At 43.5% G+C, this 25754-nt stretch overlaps 1 protein-coding gene across 7 annotated transcripts in view; it reads left to right on the plus strand.

Annotated features, from left to right (window-relative positions):
• dmd (dystrophin) overlaps nucleotides 1-25754 on the plus strand; it is a 1950296-nt gene that overhangs the window by 522986 nt on the left and 1401556 nt on the right. For 6 of the 7 annotated variants that reach the window (XM_068040560.1, XM_068040554.1, XM_068040555.1 and 3 more), the window contains 2 exons: nucleotides 14335-14523; nucleotides 14915-15096. In XM_068040560.1, coding sequence (XP_067896661.1) covers nucleotides 14335-14523; nucleotides 14915-15096 — 371 coding nt within the window. Of the gene's footprint in view, nucleotides 1-3033; nucleotides 3068-14334; nucleotides 14524-14914; nucleotides 15097-25754 lie in introns of those variants that run through there. The other variant, XM_068040562.1, reaches the window with a different exon arrangement.

Consider the following 25754-nt stretch of genomic DNA (forward strand, 5'->3'; position numbering starts at 1 on the left):
GTTTTTTTAAACCACGAATGTATGTCTCCATTGAGTGTCAGTGATCTGACATGAGGCATACTTCACCCAATAGGAGAGAATGTTGATCAATTACCACATCAACCAGTTAGGAATTCAGTGTTTAAAATACATAAGGTAGTTCAACTGCTTCTAAGTTCCTAAAGACCCATTGTTTTGTATTCTGATAAAGGAAGATATTATCCTTGAGTTTCTTTGGACAAGTAAGTGTAGCTTTTGTTTGAATTTGAATGTCCGTCAAATGGCTACTTGCACATTTGATGGAGAGTACCAACATCATGAATACTTTAAGGTTGGCTGTTGTGAGGCATGAATCAGCAAAGTGAATCAGTCTATATTGGTTCCGTGTCCTCCCTGATACCTTATCCAATTTTCTGACATGAGAAGGGAGGTGGTGGCATTGTGGTATTGTCACTGGACTAGTAACCCAGAGACCCAGGGTATTGCTCTGGGGTCATGGGCTCAAATCCCACCACAGCAGAAGGTGGAATTTGAATTCAGTTAATAAATCGGGAAGTAAAAGCTAGTCTAATGATGGCCATGAAACCATTGTTGATTGTTGTAAAAAACAAAACATCAGGTTCACTAATGTCCTTTAGGGAAGCAAATCTGCTGTCCTTACCTGTTCTGGCCTACATGTGACTCCAGACCTACAGTAATGTGGTTGACTCTTAACTGCCCTCTGAAATGGCCTAGCCAGCCACTCAGTTATATCAAAACGCTACAAAGTCAATAAGGAATGAAATCGGATGGACCACCCAGAGACCAAGGCGAACCTGCGAAGAGATAGGCACCAGTGAGCGAGAGTTCCAGTGGCTTAAAAGAGGCTGCGAGAGGCCTGGGAAAGAGCGAGACCAAGGTGGACCTGCGAGGAATCAGGCATCGGCGAGCGGGAGTTCCAGCTGCTTAGAAATTCACCCAAGCCAGTTGGAATTGTAGCTTGCTGCCCAAAATCATGTTTTAAATTAGCCTTGGGCGAATTTTCATCTTGGTATTGCATTTTCCTGGTGCAGTTCCACAGGGTACTGGTAGCATTCAGTTCTCTGATTATGTAATAGTGAGTATGTATGTATTTCAGGAACAATAACAGTTTGTTCATTAGGGTTTAATTTGACAGACATAGTATGCTGCTATAAATTGTACACAGATCCAGTACTGCAAGGCAAAAAAAAGTATGTCATCCTGAATCGCAGCAACTTCAACCATGTAGGTATCATTTCATTATCACTTGTATGCCCTGATAAATGACTTTAATGTCCTGATATAATTTGTAAAAATAATTTTGTTCATCTTCTGTTTGTTTTCTAAATTTGCAGGTGATGTGTGTTCCTTCGTATAATGTAAATATGAAAATCTGCTGCCTTTCACTGCTATGCCAAATCTCGTTGCATCATTTTCAATTTGAGCCCACCCTATCCTGGAATCTCATACTTCTCTTTAGCTTCCTCAGTCTTGACTTTCTCCTAAAATCTAAACAATTTCAAAACCCATGATATCATCAAACCAGTACTTCTGATCTCCCCCCATTCTTTTCAACAGTGGAGATGTCCTGTAATACAGGCCTTCTATCTGGATCGCTTTTTTAAAAAAGAAATATGAATCACAGAATTTTTGAATGTAATGAGTGCTTTGGTCTTCAGCTTCTGGTGCTTTGGTGCTTTGCACACTGACCAATTCCAGTAACCCAGACCAGTATGAATCTGTGAGAGAGTAGGTGACACATCCCAGCCTAGACTGAGGTACCTCCTACACCAGTCAATCACCAGAGAAATGCTGGCACATATCCTAAATGAACAAGGGTCAGTAATGCTTATTTATTCTTCCCCAATCCATAGACTATATTCATATCAAACTAAGTGCACAACATGGCATCATGTGTGCACAGTAATTCCCTCTGTGAATCTACACCAGTACACACAAAATGTTTTTGTACATAGTTTTTTTTAAACTCACATGTGTGCTGCCATTTTCATTTATAGATTCTCTCACACCAGGAATGATCTTTCCCAAATAGACCCTCATTAAGATTGTTGAGATGTTTTTAGATTTACTTCAGCCTTCAGTCCTAACTGCTTCATTAGAATGGTTTTGCTCATTTAAGTTGCACCTTTCACGGCTAGTAATTGACGTGACATTTACTTGTTTCTGACTTTTACATGGATTTAATTTGTAATACAGATTTTTAATTTACAAAACACACCAATATTTTGACTCTAGTAAAATACCAGAAGTAATTAAGTGCTCAAAATGTAAAAGGTGAGTTCAGAAATTTTTCACGAAAAGAAGGATAACTCTTCATGTTGATTTTGTTCAGCCTATTGGCATGATTACATTAAATATGATCTATGCCAGGAAGAGAAAAGAAGAGACTTGTTCTTTCTAAGGAATACTGTAAATAATATTGAACATTTGTTAATCTCAGATTTTCCTTTTTGAAATAATTAAGTATTTATTGTCTTAAACATTGTTTAATTGCCAAAATAAACTTAATTGTCTGCATATTTTAGTTTTTGCAGACAGATGGGGACTGTAGGGTGACTGTTTAATTTCCGTTGACTTTCAGGTTTTCACATGCTCCATGCATCAAATAAGCCTTTACAACTTAATTTGTCTGAGAAATTCATCATTTAGCAGTGTGGAGAGATATTGCTACTGAGGTGTTAAAATGCATTTTACATAAAATATCCCTTCGAAAAATGGCAGCACTTAACTGCAAAAAGAATATTTACTGTTTCACTGCAGAGCATAACTTAGAATCTATTGGTATATAATATGGGTTATTAATATATTAAAGTCTATAATCTTGGCACTTGACAAGTAGGCATTAAAATGCAATTGAGGAGATTGAGCACAATGGCTTCTTACAGCGAAGAACTCAATGTTTTGTAGTTTTGTGCCCACTTTTATGTGGTGCTTAAATATGAAATATGGTTTAAAATACGATTGGTGCTAAAAACACCACCTTGTTTTATTCAGGCCTTCCATAGTGAACATATGAATTAGGAGCAGGAGTAGGCCACTCAGTCCATCGAGGCTGCTCCACCATTCAGTAAGTTCATGGCTGAACTGATGACTGTACATTTCCATCTACCTCCGATAACCGTTCACCCCTTTGCTTATGAAGAATCTATCTACCTCTGCTTTAAAAATATTCAAAGACTCTGCTTCCACCACCTTTTGAGGAAGAGAATTCCAAAGACGCATGACCCTCTGAGAGATAAAATTTCTATTCATTTCTGTCCTAAATGGGCGACACCTTATTTTTAAACAGTGACCCCTAGTTCTAGATTCTCCCACAAGGGGAAACATCCTTTCCACATCCACCCTATCAAGACCCCTCAGGATCTTATATGTTTCAATCAAGTCGCCTCTTACTCTTCTAAATTCCAGTGGATACAAGCCTGTCCAATCTTTCCTCATAAGACAGCCCACCCATTCCAGCTATTAGTCTAGTAAACCTTCTCTGTACTGCCTCCAACACATTTACATCCTTAAATAAGGAGACCAGTACTGTACACAGTACTCCAGATGTGGTCTCACCAATGCCCTCTCTAGCTGAAGCATAACCTTCCTACTTTTGTATTCAATTCCCTTCACAATAAACAATAACATTCTATTAGCTTTCCTAATTACATGCTGTACCTGCATACTAACCTTTTGTGATTCATGCACTAGGACACCCAGATCCCTCTGCATCTCCGAGCTCTGCAATCTCTCACCATTTAGATAATATGCTTTTTTATTCTTCCTACCAAAGTGGACAATTTCCCACTTTCCCACATTATACTCCATTTGCCAGGTCTTTTCCCACTCACTTAACCTATCTATATCCCTTTGTAGCCTCCTTATGTCCTCTTCACAAGTTACTTTCCCACCTATCTTTGTGTCATCAGCAAATTTAGCCACCATACCTTCGGTCCCTTCATCTAATTCATTATATAACTGGTAAAAAGTTGAGGCCCCTGGACAGATCCCTGTGGCACACCACTCGTTACATCTTGCCAACCAGAAAATGACCCATTTGTGCCTACTCTCTGTTTCCTGTTTGCTAGCCAATCTTCTATCCATGCCAATATGTTACCCCTACACCATGAGCAATACTCTTTGATGTGGTAACTTATCGAATACCTTCTGGAAATATAAGTACAGTACATCCACCAGTTCCCTTTATCCACAGCATATGTAACTCCCTCAAAGAACTCCAATAAATTGGTTAAATATGATTTCCCTTTCACAAAACTATGTTGACTCAGCCTGATTGCCTTTAATTATTCTAAATGCCCTGCTCTCATGACTCTAATAATAGCTTCTAACATTTTCCCTAAGACAGATGTTAATCTAACTGGCTTGTAGTTTCCTGCTTTCTGTCTCACTCCCTTTTTGAATAAAGGAGTTACATTTGCTATTTTACAATCTAACGGAACCTTTCCTGAATCTATGGAATTTTGGAAAATTAAAACGAAAGCATCAACTATCTTGCTAGCCACTTCTTTTAAGACCTAGGATGAAGCCCATCAGGACCCGGGGACTTGTCAGCCCACAGCTCCAACAATTCGTTCAGTACCACTTCGCTGGTGATTGTAATTTTCTTGAGTTCCTCCCTCCCTATAGGACCAGTGCACACTTTGTTAACTTCTTTTTCGAATATCTGTAGAAACTCTTACTATCTTTATATTTCTAGCTAGCCTTCTCTCGTGCTCTATTTTACCTTCCTTATCAATCTTTTAGTCATTCTTTGATGTTTTTTATATTCTGTTCAATTTTCTGACCTGCCTCCCATATTTGCGCAATTATCGGCTTTTTCTTTCAGTTTGATACTATCTTTAACTCTTTTAGTTAACCACGGATGGCGGGTCTCACCATTGGAATTTTTCTTTCTTGTTGAAATGTATCTATTCTATTTATTCTGAAATATCCCCTTAAATGTCTGCCACTACATCTCTATTGACCTATCTCTTCACCTAATATGCCAGTTCACTTTAGCTAGCTCTGCTTTCATGCCCTCACAATTGCCCTTATTTAAGTTTAAAATACTAGTTTTGGACTCCCTCTTCTCTCCCTCAAACAAAATGTAAAGTTCAATCATAATATGATCGCTACTACCTAGGGGCGCCTTAACTATGAGGTCATTAATTAATCCTATCTTGTTGCACAATACCAAGTCTAGTATAGCCTGCTCTCTAGTTGGCTCTAGAATGCATTATTCCAAGGAGTTATCCCCAAAACATTCTATGTACTCCTCATCTAGGCTACATCTGCCCATCTGATTTTTCCAGGATATATGTTGGTTAAAAGTCCCCATAATTATTGCTGTACCTTTCTGACAGGCTGCCATCCTTAATACCCTGTCCTACAGTTGGTTAATGTGAGGTGGCCTGTACACCACTCCTACAAGTGAGTTCTTGCCTTTATAATTTCTCATCTCTACCCAAAATGCTTCTACATCCTGGTCTCCTGAACTTAGGTCATCCCTCTCTATTGTGCTAATACCATCATTAATTAAGAGAGCCACCCCTCCACTTTTTCCTAGCTTCCTGTCCTTCCTAAATGCCACGAATCCTTCAATATTCAGGTCCCAATCTATGTCATCCTGCTGCCATGTCTCTGTAATAGCTATTGGATCGTACTTATCTAATTTTATTTGCGCTCTCTGTTCATCTGTTTTGTTTCATATGCTATGTACGTTCAGAGACAGAGCCTTTAGTTTTGTCCTTTTATTATTTTTGGAAACTCTAGCCTTATCTCTTGATTTACTCTTAGATTTGTACACTCTGTCCCTTACTGTCACAGTCTATCGTTTCTGATATTAATATCTTCCTCTCTTGCCTTGTCTCTACTCCTTGATTTACCACATCTTCCCATATTTGATCCCTTGCCCCCACTTTTCAGTTTAAAACCCTCTCTACTTCCCTCGTGATGCGGCTCGCTAGAACACCGGCCCCATCACGGTTCAGGTGTAGATCGTCTCAACGGTACAGCCAGCACTTTCCCCAGTACTGGTGCCAGTGCCCCACGAACTGGAACCCACTTTTACCACACCAGCCTTTGAGCCACGCATTAATTTCTCTAATTTTATTTGCCCTATGCTAAGTTGCAAGTGGCTCAGGTAATAATCCAGAGATTATTACCATTGAGCGTCTGCTTCTTAATTTGGTGCTTAGTTCCATGTACTGACTATGCAGAACCTCTTTCCTTGTCCTGCCTATGTCGTTGGTACCTACTTGGACCACAATGACTGGATCCTCCCCTTCCCACTGTATGTTCCTCTCCAGCCCTGAGCAGATGTCCTGAACCCTGGCACCGGGCAGGCAACACAGCCATCTGGACTCTTGCTCTTTGCTGCAGAGAACAGTGCCAATCCCCCTAACTATGCTGTCCCTAACTACCACTGCATTTCTTTTTTCTTCCTCCACTTGAATGGCTTCCTGTATCATGGTGCCATGGTCAGGTTGCTCATCCACCCTGGAGCCCACTCTCATCCAAACAAGCTGAAAGAACTTCAAACCTGTTGGACAATCACAAAGGCTGAGGCTCCTGCACTCCTGCCCGCTGGGACCCCTTGCCTGCTTCAGCTGCAGCCACACTCTCCTGTCCCTGAGCACTGAGCAAATCAGAAGAACCTATCCTAAGGGTTGTGACCGCCTCCTGTACAAAATGTCCGGTAACTTTTCCCCACCCTGATTTGCCACAGTGTGTGTAGCTCGGCCTCCAGTTCAGTGACTCTGAGCTGAAGCTCTTTGAGCTGCAAACACTTACTGCAGATGTGTTTGGCCTGGATTACACTGGCATCCAGGATCTCCCACAGGCTGCAGCCGTGACACATCACCTGTTCTGCCATCCTTAATATGTTTTAATTAACTATTTAATGATTTTATTCAATTATTTATTTCATTTTCCTTTTTTTATATATTTTATTAAGCTTACCGCTAGTTCCTTTATTATTTTAAGCATTAGGATTAGAATGGACCTTAATCACTTCCCAGATACTCACCAAACAGGTAGCTTCTTCCCAGACCAATCACTACCTGCTTGCCTGTGATGTCACAGCTGACCAGGTACTCACCAAACAGCTCCTTCCACTGCACCGAAGCAAGAACCAAATACTGGAGGGTTAAAAGGTTACAAAAAAAAAAAGGAAAAATGGAGTGAATGGAGCCTCTGGATTCCAACTTTTAAACAAATGACAACTTTAGGTGACACTGTTATCACCCAACTTTTGCCATGCTCAAAACTAAATAAAGGGCAGAATGGGGCAGATCAGAGGGTGAAATCACAGCATGTGTTTTGATGTTGCCTTTGCTGCAAATGAAAATTCATTGAACAATTCAACTACTCACCTGATGGGCTACAGGATAAATGCACCATCCAGAGTGATACATGAGAATATAATTAAAAGCAAATTAAGGAGGAAAATGATCATTTGACTCATCAACGCTTACCTCTCTATAGCTCTAACCCACCCAGCCAGGCTTCCAGCTTAATTTTGAACGCTCCATAATGCCTATGATACTACTATGTTACTGAATGATACAAATCAGAAAGGTCCCAGAATTGATTCTCAGCTAATGTAGTTGGAAGACCACACTCAGCCTCAGCATCCGTAGGATGAGAAAGTCAGCTAGGCTTTCCACTCTTTGTCAAGTGACCATTTTGAAAAAATATATATGCAGTAATTCAGGAGATAGATAGGATTTTTTGCAGTAACGATCAGGTCTTGATTGTTGTTGCCTCCCGGATGCCAGAGTAAGGCACATAACACAGCAGGTGGAAAAGCTTTTCAAAAAGGAGGCAATCTGTGTGATGTTGTGATTCATGTCAGAACAAATAACCCAGGAAAAATTACAATAGAAGTCTTGCAGAGAGAACTTGAAAGGACCAAAATTGAACAGCAGGAACACAATTTGCAATCTCACAATTATTTCCAGTGCCATGTGCTTGGCTACTTAGGGAGTTGGGAGAAGAGAGGCATCAATGTATGATTTAAAATATGTTGCGGAATGGAGAGTTTCAAATTTCTGGGGCACTGGGGAAAATTTTGGGAAAGATGAGAGCTGCACAGAAGGATACCACATAGACAAGATTAATAGGATAGTAAGGGAGGATTTAAACTTATAAGGTGGGGGATCTGACAAGACAGACCAAAAATTAGGAAAGTTGATGAGCATGGTGCCTCCCAAGATGTTAAAGGAGGCTGCAAAAGTAGCAACGGGAAGGGGAACAAACTTGGTAACACTGGAAAAGTTAGAAGGAAGGGACTTACTTGAGAAGAGAGAAAGTATAGTAATGAGAAAAGGAAGAAAAGTAATGAAGGAGCAAAAGTTAGTTATAATAACAAGGAAAAATAATTAATGTGCATACAATAATGCAAGAAGCCTAAACTAATGACAGTTTTAAAAAAAATGCTATGTTGCTTTCGCTGGAACTTGGTTTCACCCAACGCATCATTGGAACAAAGTAATTCAAGGTTATAACATTTTTGGAAAAGACAGGTAAAGAAAAAATGGAGAGACATAACATTACTTATTAAGGAAGGAGTTTCAGTATTTAAATTCTTTTCAGTGTTAGAAATGAAAAGTATTGCACCTAATAATAATCAGATGTGGTGCTGGACTTTCTTGATCCAGCTCTTACAGGTCTGTAGGGCTGACCTTTGGGCCACTACTGGCAAGGTCACTGGCCCAATTTACATTGTTCAGATAGGTGATCTGTCTGTGGAGGCACTGGCACTTGGCCCAATTAATATTAATGAGCCCCAAGCCCTAATTTTGGATTGGCTTTGTGCCTTTAGGTTTGGGGGCACATTGCATCATCTCCTTCGAGCCCAAAGCTGGGCATTAATGGATTTCTACCCAAGTATCTTCTGGACTGAGCAAATTTTACTCTGTGTTTCATACCAAATTTGGAAGTGTAACAACTTACCAGGGAGAATGTGGAAAATATGTACCGGCTTGGAGAATGGGCAGATATGTGACAGATGTAGTTGTATACAGAAGAATCAGTGGTAGAGCAAAACATGATCTTTATTCATCATGGATTAGGAATACAAATATGCCTTACAGGGTAAATTTCTTCTTGCACTGGATGAGGTTAAAAAAAAAACACTACTTAAGAGAGCAAACTAGAACCTGTGGTTTCTATCAAGGATGATCAAATACAAATAGGATTACAATGACTATACAAAATGTTAGGCAGCATCTACAATATTATGTGTAGTTTCAGGTTGTTCACTTTGGGAGGGATGCAACATCCCTGCTGAAAGTGCAACACATTAATTTATTCTTTGTGGCTCTTGGCGCACATATAAAACGGTCATAAGCATCAAAAATAGAGTTTTTTGGTAAGTATTGTGGAATGGACCACTTCTTTGCTTTGGATACAATGGATGGAATCTTATGGGCCCTGCAAGAGCGGAATTTGTGGTGTGCGTGTTTGTGGCATTCAGGCGTTTCCACCACCCCCCCCCGCATGGTGGCGGATTGCAGCTTTACATTCATTTACATGCCATGAATACTAATTAGCCTACACTTAATTCCAATTAAATCCGATCTGTCAGATTAAGTGAATGGTGAACACTATTCCCGTGCCACCTGGTTCATATTTGTTTCAACATGGTGTGCAAGTTGGCTTTGTGCAGTTGAGTCTGAGGTCAGTGTTTTTCTTTCTTGAACTCATCGTCAAAACGAACGGCAGCATTGGAATGGATGTTTAGCTCACAGCTCGCCACCAGCAAGGGTGTAATTACTGGGCCTACAAGGAGGAGCAGGAGAGGGAGGAGGGAAGAACCAAGGGTGAGTTACCAGGTGCATTTAGGAGCAGGGGATGGAGATGAGGAGCATCCAGGCTATGCAGTGTCTCTTCTTGCTGATGAAGCTGGCTGTGGGCAGCTGTGGGGTTGTTGGGTGGATTTGAGTCTTACAGTCATCAGAAGAACATAAAGGGCCTCAAGGGAGGGATGAGTGCTGCCAATGTCAGGGACTTGTGGGGCGAATTCAGGGTACTGGCTGGAAGAAGGAACAGTCACAGTCAATGGGGGCAAATGGATTCTGCAGGGGAAAGGTTGAGATTTATGTTTGGGTACTCTATGGCATCATTGGGAGGGGAAGGGATTCGGCAGTAATATTCAACTTGTTTTCAGGAGGATCAAGGGTCAGAGTGGGCATTTCAATGGTAACGGGAGTAGGAACAAGGGGGAGGGAAGGCATAAGTAAATTGGTTGTGACACTGTGTATGGTGAAGGGGGGGGAGGTTCATTGGTAATGGAGGGAAATGTTAAGGTTACATTGGGTGGGCCAAGGGTAATGGGTTCAGGCTGGAAGGTTGCAGGAGGATTTTGGAAGGTGGGGAGACTTGCTTTAAATTGCACTCGCACTGGATTTCTCAAATGGCAATGAAAATCATATGGCCACTCAAGGATTGCAAGGGCAAGTGGGGCAAGTAGGTCCCTTACAGTCAGAGACAGGGGAATTTATTATGGGGAACAAAGAAATGGCTGACCAACTAAATGCATACTTTGGTTCTATCTTCACAAAGGAGGAAACAAATATCATACCAGAAATGTTGGGGAACACAGGGTTTAGTGAGAAGGACGAACTGAAGGAAATCAGTATTAGTAGAGAAATGGTGTTGGGAAAATTGATGGGATTGAAGGCCAATAAATCTCCAGGGCCTGATAGTCTACATCCCAGAGTACTTAAGGAAGTGGCCCTAGAAATAGTGAATGCATTGGTGGTCATCTTCCCAGATTCTATAGACTCTGGAATAGTTCCTACAGATTGGAGGGTAGCTAATGTAACCCCACTATTTAAAAAGGGAGGCAGAGAGAAAACAGGGAATTATAGATCAGTCAGCCTGATGTCGGTAGTGGGGAAAATTCTCGAGTCCATTATTAAAGATTTTATAGCAGAGCAGCAAAGCACTTGGAGAACAGTGGTAGAATCAGACAGACTCAGCATGGATTTACAAAAGGGAAATCATGCTTGACAAATCTACTAGAATTTTTCGAGGATGTAACTGATAGAGTTGATGAGGGGGAGCCAGTGGATATGGTTTATTTGGATTTTCAGAAGGCTTTTGACAAAGTCCCACATAAGAGATTAGCGTGTAAAATTAAAGCGCATGGGATTGGGGCAGTGTTTTGTGATGGATAGAAAATTGGTTGGCAGACAGGAAACAAAGAGTAGGAATAAATGGGTCTTTTTCCAAATGGCAGGCAGTAAACTAGTGGGGTACCGCAGGAATCGGTGCTAGGACCACAGCTATTCACAATATATATAAATGATTTAGATGAGGGAACTAAATGTAATATCTCCAAATTTGCAGATGACACAAAACTGGGTGGGAGGGTGAGTTGTGAGGAGTGTGCAGAGAGGCTTCAGGGTGATTTGGACAAGTTGAGTGAGTAGGCAAATGCATGGCAGATGCAGTATAATGTGGAATGTGAGGTTATCCATTTTGGTGGCAAAAACAAGAAGGCAGATTATTATCTGAATGCCTATAAACTGAGAGAGGGGAATATGCAACGAGACCTGGGTTTTTTCATAAACCAGTCGCTGAAGGTAAGCATGCAGGTGCAACAGGCGGTAAAAAAGGCAAATGGTATGTTGGCCTTCATAGCGAGAGGATTCGAGTACAGGAGCAGGGATGTCTTGCTACAATTATACAGGACCTTGGTGAGGCCACACCTGGCATATTGTATGCAGTTTTGGTCTCTTTATCTGAGGAAGGATGTTCTTGCTATAGAGGGAGTGCAGCGAAGGTTTACCAGACTGATTCCTGGGATGGCGGGACTGACTTATGAGGAGAGATTGAGTCGGTTAGGATTATATTCACTGTAGTTCAGAAGAGTGAGGAGGGTTCTCATAGAAACCTATAAAATTCTAGCAGGAAGGATGTTCCCGATGGTCGGGGAGTCCAAAAACAGGGGTCATAGTCTAAGGATACGGGGTAAACCTTTCAGGACTGGGATGAGGAGAAATTTCTTCACCCAGAGAGTGGTGAGCCTGTGGAATTCACTACCACAGAAAGCAATTGCGGCCAAAACATTGTATGTTTTCAAGAAGGAGTTAGATATAGCTCTTGGGGCAAAAGAGATCAAAGGATATGGGGGGAAAGCGGGAACAGGTTACTGAGTTGAGTGATCAGCCATGATCATAATGAATGGCGGAGCAGGTTCGAAGGGCCGAATGGCCTACTCCTGCTCCTATTTTCTATGTTTCTATGAGTCAAATGATTGGGAGTGGTTATTCAACCTAGCTGCATCTCTGAGGTGCAGAAAAAAAGACTGCACATTGCCTGAATGTTTCTGCTGACTGGCAGCAGAAGAATGCATTGGAATGTTCTGCTTACTTCATTATTTGCCAAGTTGCAGCGACATGGGTGTCATACCCCCCATTTTTCTAATGCCACAGGACGGGGAACATATGGAGCAACTAAGGATGGATCTTTTCCCTCAATGCATGATGGCTGAATGCCAGCAATAGGGAGAACAAGAAGGTGAGGATGCTGTGACTGGCATCATGCAGGAATGGCATTATCGAAGATGGGCACTGGCATGTCATTGCATCCTCAGGACAAGGACAAATGACCTTCAAATGTCAGATGGGCACTGCCAGAGATGCGTAAGGATGTATCATGAAATGGTCACAGAAAAATCTATGATCCTGCAGCATAACCTGCAACCGCTTGGGTTTGGTGGGACACCCATGCCACTTTCTCACTCGAAAACCTACCCAATATCTTCCAGGGATGAATGAGTGACATATGTGGCATATTACAGTCTGCGACCCATAGTTGTATTGAAGAGGTGACCAATGTCTAATTTCTTTGTGCCAATGAGTCCATTGTCTTACCCGTAGATGAGGATAGCCATGCAGTAAGGTTTGTGGCTTTTAATGCCATTGCTGGGTTCCCTAGAGTGCAAGGGGTGATCGACTGCACTCATGTGGCCATTTAGAGCTCCCTGGGAGATGACTGCTGCATGGGTGAATTGCAAAGGCTTCCAATATTTGAACGTACAACTGTTTTGCGAAGACAGGAGAAAGTTTATGCAGGTTTGTAAATGTTTCCAATGGATCTGTCACGACTTATACTTTTTGACGAAAACACAACTGTCAGAAGTTGTTGAAAAACAATCCGAAATGAACGCCTGGATCCTGCGTGACAAGGGATACCCCCTTGCTACATAGTTGATGACACCAGTGCGTCATTCCCCAAAGCGGAGCTGAAGGTATATGCAAAGATGCTCACACCTCCAACAGAGCTGTAATTGTTAATGCCATTGGCATTTTTAAAATGCCCTTACGCTGTCTTGGGAGGTATGGAACGTCTCGCCATGAAACACAAGAGAGGGTTTCATGAGTCATGGTTGTCTCATGTGCATTGCACAACCTGGCACTTAGACACAGCTATTTTCTGCAGGCAAAGGAACAAGAGGAACAACAGTCCTATGCAGTTGAGGATCACTTTTCATCATTACCTTGTTGAAAATTAGTGGACTTTCAGGGAGTACAAATGGAGTATTATTTTCACATCTTCCCTCCCTACTGGGATAAGTGCTTGGTAGATTGTTTGTGGTAATGGACAATTTTTCATGACAGTTGATGCAAGAGGACCCAGGAAATAGAAATAGAAAGCTGTGTCAAGGAACGATAGCATTCACTTGTTGACGCCTCCTCTGATCAACCAACCTCCCTTTTCTCTGATATGAAGTATTGACTCTGTTGATGGAATTAGAGAAGGGTAGGAGGGAAGGGGAGTGGATAATGGTGGGTAGGAACGGCAGAACGGGGGGTGGCTGGGAAGAAGTTCAGAAACTTATTACCAATTTTATTTCTGCTACTGCTACCAGGTTCAAAATCATGATATTGCTGATAATTATGCTGCTAGTGCCAAACTGAATCCAACATTATTGTGATAAAGTCATCCCTAAAAATGAGAGACTTGAATGGGTTGTTTGTTTTATTTAAGTGAAATTGCAAAACCAGTTAAGTCCCAGAAGAGATTAATCAGTATGGATGTATTATGCAGTTAAAATGGTTTTGTAATTGCAGATATACAAAGTAATGAACAGTGCAAAATCCAATCATGTCCTTTTCTGCATTTGAAAAGGGATAAGTAGCATAAGAATTATCACCTGTTTATAACTAGCTCTTGAATTCAGAACAAATTCTCTGGAGATGGTAAGAAAGTGGAACAAAATTATAACTCCTTTCTAGTTTTAAATCTATACTGTCATTGCCTTGATTATTTAGTTAATGTAGTAGAACAGTTTGACCCGTCTTTAATTCAAAAACTTCCGCTCTGTTTTGCATTGAGCAGCTTTCAGAACCCTCGGTAGAGAAGCCAGCTGGAAGCGTACTGATGGAAACTGAAGTGGACCTGGATAGCTACCAGACTGCATTAGAGGTGGTGCTGACCTGGTTGCTTTCAGCTGAGGATTCACTGCAGGCTCAGGGCAAGGTCTCAGATGATGTGGAGGAGGTCAAGGAGCAGTTTCACTCCCATGAAGTAAGTGCATTATCTTAAAGTGAGGGTGGGGGATGGGGGGGGGCGGTGGTTGAGGAATAGGGAGGCACATATTAGGTGTTAGTTATTTCAGTGATGAATATAAAGGTACAATAGTACTCAATATTTTTGCCCCACCCCCCCCCAATATCTCCTCCATTATCTGGTATCCCTTTTTTAGCCTTGTGTTTTTCTGAAGCGCCATGGGACGTTTTTATTTGTTAAGGGCCCAAAGTAAATTAAAGTTGTTGAGTTATAATTTTACTTGCATCAAGTTGATGTATTTCTGAAACTTAATTCGCCAATAATTAAGTTTCCCTTTTCTGTCCCTGTGTTTTCTGTTTGTTGGAACATCACACATCTATGCGTTACTTACTTGAGTTATTTTTGGCAGGGTTTTATGATGGAGCTAACTGCACATCAAGGTAGTGTGGGTAGCATTCTACAGGCTGGGAATCAGCTCATTGCAGAGGGAAAGTTAACAGAAGATGAAGAAAATGAAATTCGGGAACAGATGAACTTGCTGAACTCCCGATGGGAAAATCTCAGGGTAGCCAGCATGGAGAGACAAAGCAAGTAAGTACATGGCATTATCTATCATGGACAGATTTCCAAGCCTCTTTAGTATTAAAACAATCATTTGCTAATTTGGCTTCAAGCCGTATGCTAACATGATTGCAAAATAATTGACAAAATGTTGCATTGTGTTTGAATACCAAAACATAGGTTTGCTTTGAATTCTAGTTGATATCTCGTTCCATTTGCATACGCATGAGACTGAGACCACATTGTACATTTTGAATCATTGTGGAGATAGTCGAAGGCTGTTAACCATACTGCCGTTAATTGAATATGCTTTTGATCACCTTCAATCACATGTTTCAATCACTTATTACTGTCCCTTTGCTGTAGCTTGGCTGTCAGGCCAATAATTTTTTTTTTGGGAGACTATAATTCCAGCTTCCTTTGCACACAGAATATGATGTGTGCCAATTATACTGTAGACTGTGGATCTAGATTTTAAAGTTACTTCACACCTTCAGGAGATCAATTCAATTAAGGATGGTGGGTGGACCAGGGAGGCAATGGGTCACAGCGATGTCTGGCTGGCAGCTCAGTGGGAGAGGTCGGCGCTGTTGAGGCAGGCAGGAGACAACGAGGGTGCCTCAAAATGGAGCCGCGCTCTTCAAGGTTTTAAAAGGCTAAAAATCCTTCATGGTCACAGCTGTCAAGGCCACCGTTGTGAAATGCGAGCCTCCCCCCCCCCCCCCCCCAACAGGATGGCTTATGGCCATGGCTTGTGGCCATCACATCCCAGTGGGCTTGTGCTGGAGTGATGGAAAGGAGATGGCATTGATGGCCCCTCTACCTGCTGCCAGGAGGCTGCCTCCAGTTCCCTGCTGGGCTCCAGTCTCAGTGTTGGGGGTGCTGGTCAACAGTCAGAAAGATCCCAGCAGCACCATCAATGTTTCCCCAATTGCTTTCTGTCACATTGACCCTATCTCTGGCAAGGTCGCTCGGAGACTGGAACGTGTGAGGTAGGCGACCCCACGCACTATTTTGCAAATTTGCTACTGGTCCCATCTCCTAATTTGCCTCTGCGGGACTGGGAAAATTCAGCCCTGTATCTCTTAGTTTTTTTTCTACTCTGCTTATAAACTGGATAGAATAAGGTCCAATTTCTGCTCCACTAACTTAATTTTCAGTCATACTATATAGGTTCAATGCCAGATGTCCAAAGTCACCATCTACATTGAAGGTCTGATTCGGGATACCTCACTCAGACTCCCTGCTTATTCCTTGTCAGCACATTGAGATTAGATGAAAAAATGGCTGCTGTTTTCAAACTCATTTTACAAAAGTTGAAGAGATCAGCTTCACATGAACAAAAAAAACTTGTTTTAGCCTGGTAAATATGCCAAAAATAAAGATTTACAAAACCATATATGCAAACAACCAACAGATACTATAAAATGTTGGAAACCCCACAAATACTGGAATACTTTAGACTTCAGAGGCAGGATATTAACCTCCTGATGGGGCGAGTACAGAGACGGGCGGACGTCATTTCAGTTTGCCATTACCGTTCTGACTGCTGGCGACTTTGCTTAGGATGGGCGCGGGGGTGGAGGGAGGTGGGACCTGGCACACTGCCTGATTCGGATAATTCGCCAATTAACCTTGTTAACAAGCTTGTCAGCTTGGCAAGGGGCAGCTTGGAATTTTTGTGAAGGTGCACAGTAAACACGATGGATCAGGAACAGTCCAAGTAGAAGGAGGCGACAACACAGCGGGGAGCCAGTCATGGCTGTGCCATTCTATTAGATTGGCCCATGAAAGGGTGCATGGCTGAGAGGGCCACTCAGTCATTAGCACACAGGTGTCATCGGGTTACCAGAGTTAGCGGAGCAAGTGGTCTGTGCACACTTGGGTAGTGGAGGGGGTTGTGAGTCTCCAGGAATCATAGGGCCAGAAGGGGAGGGAGAAGGCGACCTGTAAGCTTTGTTAGTGCAGCTGACAGCAAGCAAGGCTGGATGTGAGATTAAGGTACTCTCAGATAGGGATGAGTAGCGATGACGATCAATATCTTCAGGAGCAGATACAGAGCCCTTGACATGAGAAACACAGAAAAAGGAACAAGGGGCAGAAAGGCAACAAAGGCCATACCCTCCGCATCGAGTGTCCCGCTGTAGAAGATGAGACTTGGATATGTCAGAGCATCAGTGCAACAGGAGACTCTGCCTATCTAGGCAGATGGTAATTGAGATTTGTTCCCCTGGTTGAGGAAATCGCCAGACCTGACATTACTGCTCACCATGCCCTGCCAGTAGCCGTGAAAGTCACTGTGGCCTTGAACTTCTTTGCCTCCGGCCTCTTCCAAGGATGAGCTGTGGACCATTGGTGGCGTCTCTCCAGCTGCAGCACACCATTGCATCTCAATGGTCACTGATCCCCTATTTGTGAGAGCTGGGCAGTACATACAATTTCAAACAGATGGGGCCTCACAGACACAAAGGGCAGTGGGATTCGCCTCCATCTCTGGATTTCCCCCAGGTGCAGGGCATCATCGATTGCAGCATGTGGCCATCAAGGATCTGAGTGAGCAGCCAATGAGATTCATCAACAGGAATGGCTTCCACTCCCTGAATGTTCAGCTATTCTGTGACCACAACAAGAGCTTTATGCATGCGTGTGCTCCCTATCCATCTTTCATCATTTGGTAGTCTAGGCTGCCACAGCTTTATGCCGCCACTGAAACTCCGTGGATGGATTCGAGGGGACAAGTAATCTCCCTTGAAGAGATGGCTGCTTACACCTTTATGTGACCCCAAGACAGAGGCACTACGACTGAAGCCATCTGCTCACAAGGACCACCTTTGAGCAGACCATTGGGCTTCTGAAGATGCGGTTCCCATGCTTTGACTGATCAGCTGGCATCCTGCAAGGGTCTCATTGATTGTGGTGGTCTACTATTCTCTCTATAGCTTGGCCCTCCAGTGAGGAGTGAACCTTGAAGAGGGTGAAGCGCTAGATTGACCAGCTCATTAGAGGTGGAGCAAAGGAAGAGAAGGAGGAAGAAGCTGCAGAGCAGGGAGGTGGCCAGGGTCATCTCAGGAGTCTAAACTCTCATCAGGATGATGTGAATGCCAGGGCACACCTGATCCAGGCACATTTCACCTGAATGCTTCTCCTCCAGTAGGACTGCATGCTCTGGAACTCACTTTGATCTGCCTGTGAGAACACTTCCATTGAACACCTCCTCTACGGAAGAGCTCATGCGTTTGAAGCCCTAAGCTATGGTGATGCATGTGAGCCGAATTACCTTCTCCATTCTCAGCCCATAACTCCGCACCGCTTCTGGGAACTCTGACATGTGAGTACACATCTCTTGCTGCTGATCAAAGTGGAGCCTCTGTGCTTGTGACTCTTGAGCCCCTGCATCTGTGTCCACCTGAGTATGGCTGAGTCTGTCCTCCATCCTCCGAGAGGGACTGGCCATAGCTGCTTCTGCCTCTCTCACCACCTCCTGCTCCCTAGTGCCATGCTGTTCACCCAGTACCCCCATTTCTAACCGCATGAGGACCCACCGATGCGAGTGTAACTGTGCTGGTGGAGGGTGCACCTCATTGATGTGATGGTGCTGGCTCTGCTGGTTCAGTTTCTTGAGAATATCCTGGTGATGCTGCAGCAGCACTGGCATCCTCCCCATCCACAACTGACCCTGTGGGACACATAAGTAGGAGAACATCAGAACTCGTCTGTGACAGCAGAAACCCCTGCAGAGCTGAGGCTTGCCAATGCATACACTCCATCCTCTTCATCCACAGATCTCAATATCTTTTCACCCTTTCCTTCAAGTATTCCCATCTCTCTATCGGCCATTTTCTCATGCGGTGCCACCCTGGCGATTTCCAATGCAGCTTCCTCCATGGCTGTGTGGATGGCGAGCTGGGGCACGCGCTCTCTTCCATGAATTATGCAAGGACAAAAGACACAGGGAGAGATAGGGCACTGCTGGCCTCTCTGTCCAATGTCAATGACCCATTTAAATAAGAAGATACATATATTAGTGCTGACAGGTCCTCAACAGCACTAGGGCTATGGGCGTTGCTGATGGCTCATTAATTACCCTGGGCACACATTTCTTCCATGTTCAGGAGCACCGTACGCCCTCAGGCTGCTCAGCTGGTGTGGCTGCTGGTGGCTGCAGACCTGGAGGCCTGTCATCTGGTCTCACGTTGCACGCACCTTGCCAGAGTGAAGAAGGTCATTAAACCTCTTGCAGCACTGCACCCAGTTCCTGCAGACGATACTTTGGCCACTGACAATTTCTACCACCTCCAGCCAGGCCTACTTTGTTTGGCTGGGTGGCCTTCTCCTGCTACCCTCTGGAAACAAGAGCTCTCTCCTCTCTCTCACTGTCTCCAACAAAATTTCAAGGGCTGCATCTCTGAATGGTGAGGCAGCCCTGCGCTGGGTGCCAGGCCCCTGCCTGTCCTCCTGATGAGCTCAGGCTTCTATGGGAAATCAAAATGGCTTTCAAGTCAGGCCCGCACATCACAAGTCCTGCCTCCGTACCACACCCGCCCTACAGCCAATTAGCAGCTGTCATCAGAGAAGATTGCACGCTGTGACTACTTCCCTCCCCATCTGGTGCGGGCTTGGGACCCGGAAATGGTTCGACGCGGATTCCCGACCCCGAGAAAAAATCCTGCCCCAGGAATTTTCAACTTTATGGGCTGGATTTTAAGAGCCCGCCGCTGATCCCACATGCCAAAGAGCCACCACCACCTTAAGAGCGGCAGCTCATTTAAATAGCTGGGGCATCCCGCCCCTGCCCCCGCCCCCCACAATCTTGTGAACAGGGAGGGCTGCCATCCCCGGCAATGGTGTCAGCTGCCTGTGCATAGGTGCTGGTGCCGTTTTTAAAGGGCAGCCAGCCCTGCCGGCATATTTACATTTTTCAAGAAAGATCCCGCAAAATAAAACAAATTTCTTAAGCCCCTTTCCCACCCCGCCAAAAACAATTATAAAGAGACTATTTGCCCTTCACACCCCCTGCCCCCCCCAAAAACACCTACATTTTACATCTGGCCTCCCGGACCCCCCACCGCCACAAACGCACAAATTTTAAGGTTTCACCCTTCCCACAATCCCCTACACCCATTACGTGTATTTGACCCCGTTCCCCCCCCTCCCCCACACTGACAAACTTAACTCCTCCCCCTCCCCACCAGTATGGCGCTTCATTTCCCCGGACAGGGATCTTCAGCGCGGGAGTGCTGGCTGCCGTGCCGAAGATCACACTGGGCCTCGAGATCTCGGGTTTTTATTTTATTAATTTGAATATTTAAATTGTGGACCCATCGCCCAGCGGTGGGGGTGAGTTGCCTCGGGACCTCACCGCTGCCGGGAGGATTGGACCGGGACCACACGGTGTCGAGGTCCGTGGCGGGCCTCATCCAGAGCCATCTTCAGGCGCCCCCTGCCACAGAACCTGACTCCTTGGGGGAGAACAAAATCCAGCCCAATGTGTCTTTATTATCATTCTTTTTTTCTAATCTGAAGAACTTTATTCACAATACTAGATAGATGCCAAAGTTGAGCATTGCTGCAAACATGTAGGAACATAGGAGCGAGAGTAGGCCATTCAGCCCATCGAGCCTGCACCGCCATTCAATATGATCATGGCTGATCTTCCACTTCGATGCCTTTTCCCCACACTATCCTCTTAGCTCCTTATGTCATTTGTATTTAGAAATCTGTCAATCTTTGCTTTAAACATAATCAATGACTGAGTTTGCACAGCCCTCTGGGTAGAAAATTCCAAAGATTCACAACCCTCTGAGTAAAGAAATTTCTCCTCATCTCGGTCCTAAGTATCTTGTAGGTTTCAATGAGATCACCTCTCATTCTTCGAAACTCTAGAGAATACAGGCCCAGTTTCCCCAATCTCTCTTCATAGGACAGTCCCGCCATCCCGGGAACAAGTCAGGTGAACCTTCGTTGCACTCCCTCTATGGCATAATGTCCTTCTGAAGGTAAGGGGACCAGAACTGCAGACAGTACTCCAGGTGCAGTCTAACCAAGGTTCTATACAACTGAAGCAAGACTTCACTACTCCTGTACTCAAATCCTCTTGTGATAAAGGCTAACATACCATTAGCCGCCTTAATTGTTTGCTGCACCTGCATGTTAGTTTTCAGTGACATATTGACAGGGACACCCAGGTCCCTTTGAACATCTACACTTTCTAATCTCTTACCATTTAAGAAAGTTTCTGCACATCTATTCCTCCTACTAAAGTGGATAACCTCACATTTTTCCACATTATCTTCCATCTGCCACATTCTGGCCCACTCACTAAGTCTGTCCAAATCCCCTTGAAGCCACTTTGCATCTTCCTCACAACACACATTCCCACCTAGTTTTGTGTCATCCGTGAACTTGGAAATACTACATTTGGTCCCCACGTCCAAATCATTGATATATATTGTGAATAGCCGGGGCCCAAGCACTGATCCCTGCGGTATCCCACAAGTCACAGCCTGCCAAAGTGAGAATGATCCGTTTATTCCTGCTCTCTGTTTTCTCCCAGTTAACCAGTCCTTAATCCATGCCAGTATATTACCTCCTATCCCAGGTGCTTTAATTTTGCTAACCAACCTCCTGTGGGGAACTTTATCTAAAGCCTTCTGAAAATCCAAGTATACCACATCCACCAATTCCCCTTTATCAATTCTGTTACTAACATCCTCAAAGAACTCCAACAAGTTCATCAAACATGATTTCCCATTCATAACTCCATGTTGACTGTGCCCAATTAGATCATTATTATCCAAGTGTCCATTTATCACATCCTTTAGAATAGATTCTAGCATTTTCCCAATGACTGATGCAAGGCTAACAGGTTTGAAATTCCCTGTTTTCTCTCTCCTTCCCTTCATAAATAGTAGGGTGACATTTGTGACCTTCCAATCTGCAGGAAAAGCTCCAGAATCCAGAGAATTTTGGAAGATGATCACCAATGCATCCACTATCTCCATAGCTACCTCTTTCAACACTCTGGGATGTAGAATATCAGGTTTTGGGGACTTATCAACCTTCAGCCCCATTAATTTCTCCAATGCAACCTTCTTACTAGTATTAATTTCCGTCAATTCCTCATTCCCCCTAATCCCTTGGATCTCTAATTCTGGGAGATTTCTTATATCTTCCTCATTGAAGACAGACACAAATTAATTATTTAGCTTCTCTGCCATTTCTCCATTCCCCATTATAAAATCTCCTGGCCCTGCCTGTAATGGACCCACATTTGTCTTAACCAAACGTTTCCTTTTTATGTACCTATAGAAGCTTTTACAGTCTGTTTTTATATTTTTGCATATCACAAGTGACAGATGAATTTCCATTTTTCAGTTTTGTTATTCTTGAATTTTTATTATTAATTTGTGTGTTTTGCCAGTTGATCATTATAGACACTTCAGTATTGTGAAGGTGGTATTTTCAGCAATGTTTGTAAATGATTTGTCCAACAATGAACTAAAGATCTTTATATCATTAGGATTGTTACTTTGCAACATTCCCATGAAATTTCCCATATTTTGTGCATCAGCCTTGCCTCAGTGATGTCACTTTTGTCTCTAGTTTGAAGGCTGTGGGTTCAAGTCCCACTCCAGGGTCCTGAGCATGTAATCCAGGTTAATACTTTAGTGCAGTTTGGGAGCGCTGCAGTGTTGCATGTGCCTCATTCAAGTGAGATGTTAAACCTGGCTCACGTCTACCCTTTCAGATGGACGGAAAAGATCCATGGCAGTATTTGAAGAAGAGCAGGGGAGTTCTCCCCGATGTCTTCACTCTTGTTTATCCCTCATCCAACATCATTACACTGATTATCTGGTCATCCTATTGCTATTTATGGAAAATTGAGCAAAATTTCTGCCATGTTTCCTACATTACACGTCAAAAGTACTTCATTGGCTGTGAAGGACTGTTTTGTCCTGTGGCTGTGTTATATAAATGGAAGTCCTTTCCTTTCTGTTCTTATCACAGTATATGCTGCTTTGGCTATCTGCTCTGCTTTTTCTTGCCAGTCTTCAGTATTCTTTCTTAGCAGTATTCAGTGTTCTTATCTTTTTGCCTGATTTTTTCATTTAAGACTTCGGATTTGTGTAGTAGAGCTATTGTTTGCCTTTCTGTCTCAAATATAACAGCTTTTCAGTATTCTGCTGGCTGTGAAATGTCTATATCACATTGATGTCTTATTTATAATACCAACTATTTTAATGCTGAAATTGAAATGAATATTGAATTGATTAGAAAGGAGAGCTATTGTAGTGTGCCATAGCTTCTATGAGTAAGGTACTCCCTCTGCTTCACTTTCAGATTGGGTAGCTTGTGCTAACCCTCGCAATACTGGGTCAGCTCGCTGAGCCTCACCTCGGGAAAATCCATTTAATTCATTCCCTGGGTCTCCTAACTTTCCAAAGAAAATCTCGGCCAGGCAGACCTCATGGTCATTTGCCTGTAGTGTCAATGCAGTCTCCTTTGGGGGAGCTGATTTGATCATGGCCCAACCCACTACACATTCAGGGACTCTGCAGGAGACCGTCTCCTGCCACCGCCCCATCTCTCTGACCTCCTGCAGTCTTTCTTTCATTACTGGCGGGGCTACCACCTTCACCCTTGCCAGATCATTACCTAGGAGCAGTTCAACCCCGTCCACAGGCAAATTAGGGGCAATCCCTACAGTCACCGGTCCCAAAACTAGGTTGCATTCCAGGTGCACCTGATTTATAGGTACAGACGTACTCTGCCCTCCAATACCATTCACCACCATTTTGGTGTTCACTGCACTCTCTGGGGGAAAAGTCAGGTTGCCCCTGTGTCCCTGAGAATTACTATGGGCTTGCTTGCCCCACTCAAGGGATATGGGGTTACTTTCCCTTCAGATACAAAACTCTGGTAACCTTCAGGAATCCTAGTAACTTTTCCTGCACAGGCTGTAATAAGCTTCCTTTGTTGCACCCTTACTGTAGTCAAAGCCCCACAAAGCTGTTCCGTGTCTTCCATAAGGCCTTCATTGAGCGGGTGTGCCCTGATTAACCCTATTGGTTTCCCCTTTAATTTCCAGCAGTCAGCTTTTAAATGCCCTGCTTTATTACAATGGAAGCACACGGGTCTCTGGGTCTCACTCTTGCTCAGAGCACCTTCCTTTTTGGCTGGAGGAGGGCCCCCTATGTCTCCTGCTTTCCTTTCTCTTCCAGGACTGCTTGGGCTCCTATCACCTTCCCACCCTTTGTCCTTTTTGGATTTGTGGGGGTGATCAGGAAAGGTTCTCCCCTGGGAAACCGACTTATAGATTAAAGAAAATTCATCGGCCAGAACAGCTGCTTGCCGGACTCCCTGAACCCGTTGCTCCTCGACATGAGTTTTTACTGAGAATGGGAGAGAGTTTTTAAACTCCTCTGACAGGATTACTTCTCTGAGAGTCTCATAGCTGAGTTGTATTTTTAAAGCCCTCAGTGGTCAAAAGCCAGCTTTCAGACTCCAGATTGGTTTGATTGGCTTGCTTTTTGAGGGTTCTAAACTTCTAGTGATAGGCATCGGGGAGTTAAGAACAGAACAGGAGAGTGCAGTCCCACCTGGCTGGATGACGGTGGCGAGGCATTGGAGCTGAATTTCATGGACCACTGTGTGAAAGGCTGCAGACAGGTCAAGAAGAACAAGGAGGAAAAGGTCAACTTAGCCACAGTCAACTGGGATGTCATTTGTGACTTTGGTAAGAGCTGCTTTGGTACTACGTCAGGGATGGAAATCTGATTGGTGTTATATTTGATCCCGAGATGAGCTTCTTACCATATAACCCTAAGTCATGAGACTATCTATTTCCAGCCTTGCCTCAGATTATCTGCTGCTGAAACATTCATCCATTCTTTTGTTACCTCTAGACTTGACTATTCCAATGCACTCCTGGTGAGCCTCCCTCGTTCCACCTTCTGGAAACTTGATGTCATTCAAAACTCTGCTGCCCGTGTCCTAACTTGCACCAAGCCCCACTTAACTATCAGACCTGTGGTTGCTGGCCTACATTGGCTCCCGGTTAAGCAATGTCTCGACTTTAAAATACTCATCCTTGTTTTCAATTGTCAATTCTGATCTCTTGAGCATTCCTGATTTTATTCACTCCACCATTGACAGCCCTAACTTCACCTGCCAAGGCCTTAAGCTGTGGGTCCTTTCCTAAATTTCACTGCCTCTCCACTTCTCTTGCCTCCTTTAAGACACTTGTTGACCAAGCTTTTGGTCATCTGACCTAATATCTCCTTATGAGGCAAAGTTTTGTTTGACAGTGCTGTTTTAAAGTGCCTTGGGATGTTTTATTACAGTAAAGGTGCTTTTTAAATCCAAGTTGTTGGTAATATTACTTCATTTTAATCTGCAAATATTAAGGATTTTAAAAGAAGTGAGTAGTTAGTTCTCATGAGCAGATTTACCTACTTTACCTTTCAGGTCACTGGGACCTATTCTATCATTCATCAGTCAATTATTCTTAATGAAATGTGAGAAGGATTGCATAAATGAGTTACGCCGAAAAAATTAAGGGCAATTGTTCATTCAGATGCTTCATTGGATAGATAATATAGAGACATGATTTGAAATATGAAGGTTTTAAATGACAATGTCTCCCAGTCATTCTTTATAACGTCTGTGAAGTCTTATAATTTGATTCG

This window comes from Heterodontus francisci, chromosome 10, assembly GCF_036365525.1.
Source record: "Heterodontus francisci isolate sHetFra1 chromosome 10, sHetFra1.hap1, whole genome shotgun sequence".
Classification (NCBI taxonomy): Eukaryota; Metazoa; Chordata; class Chondrichthyes; order Heterodontiformes; family Heterodontidae; genus Heterodontus; species Heterodontus francisci.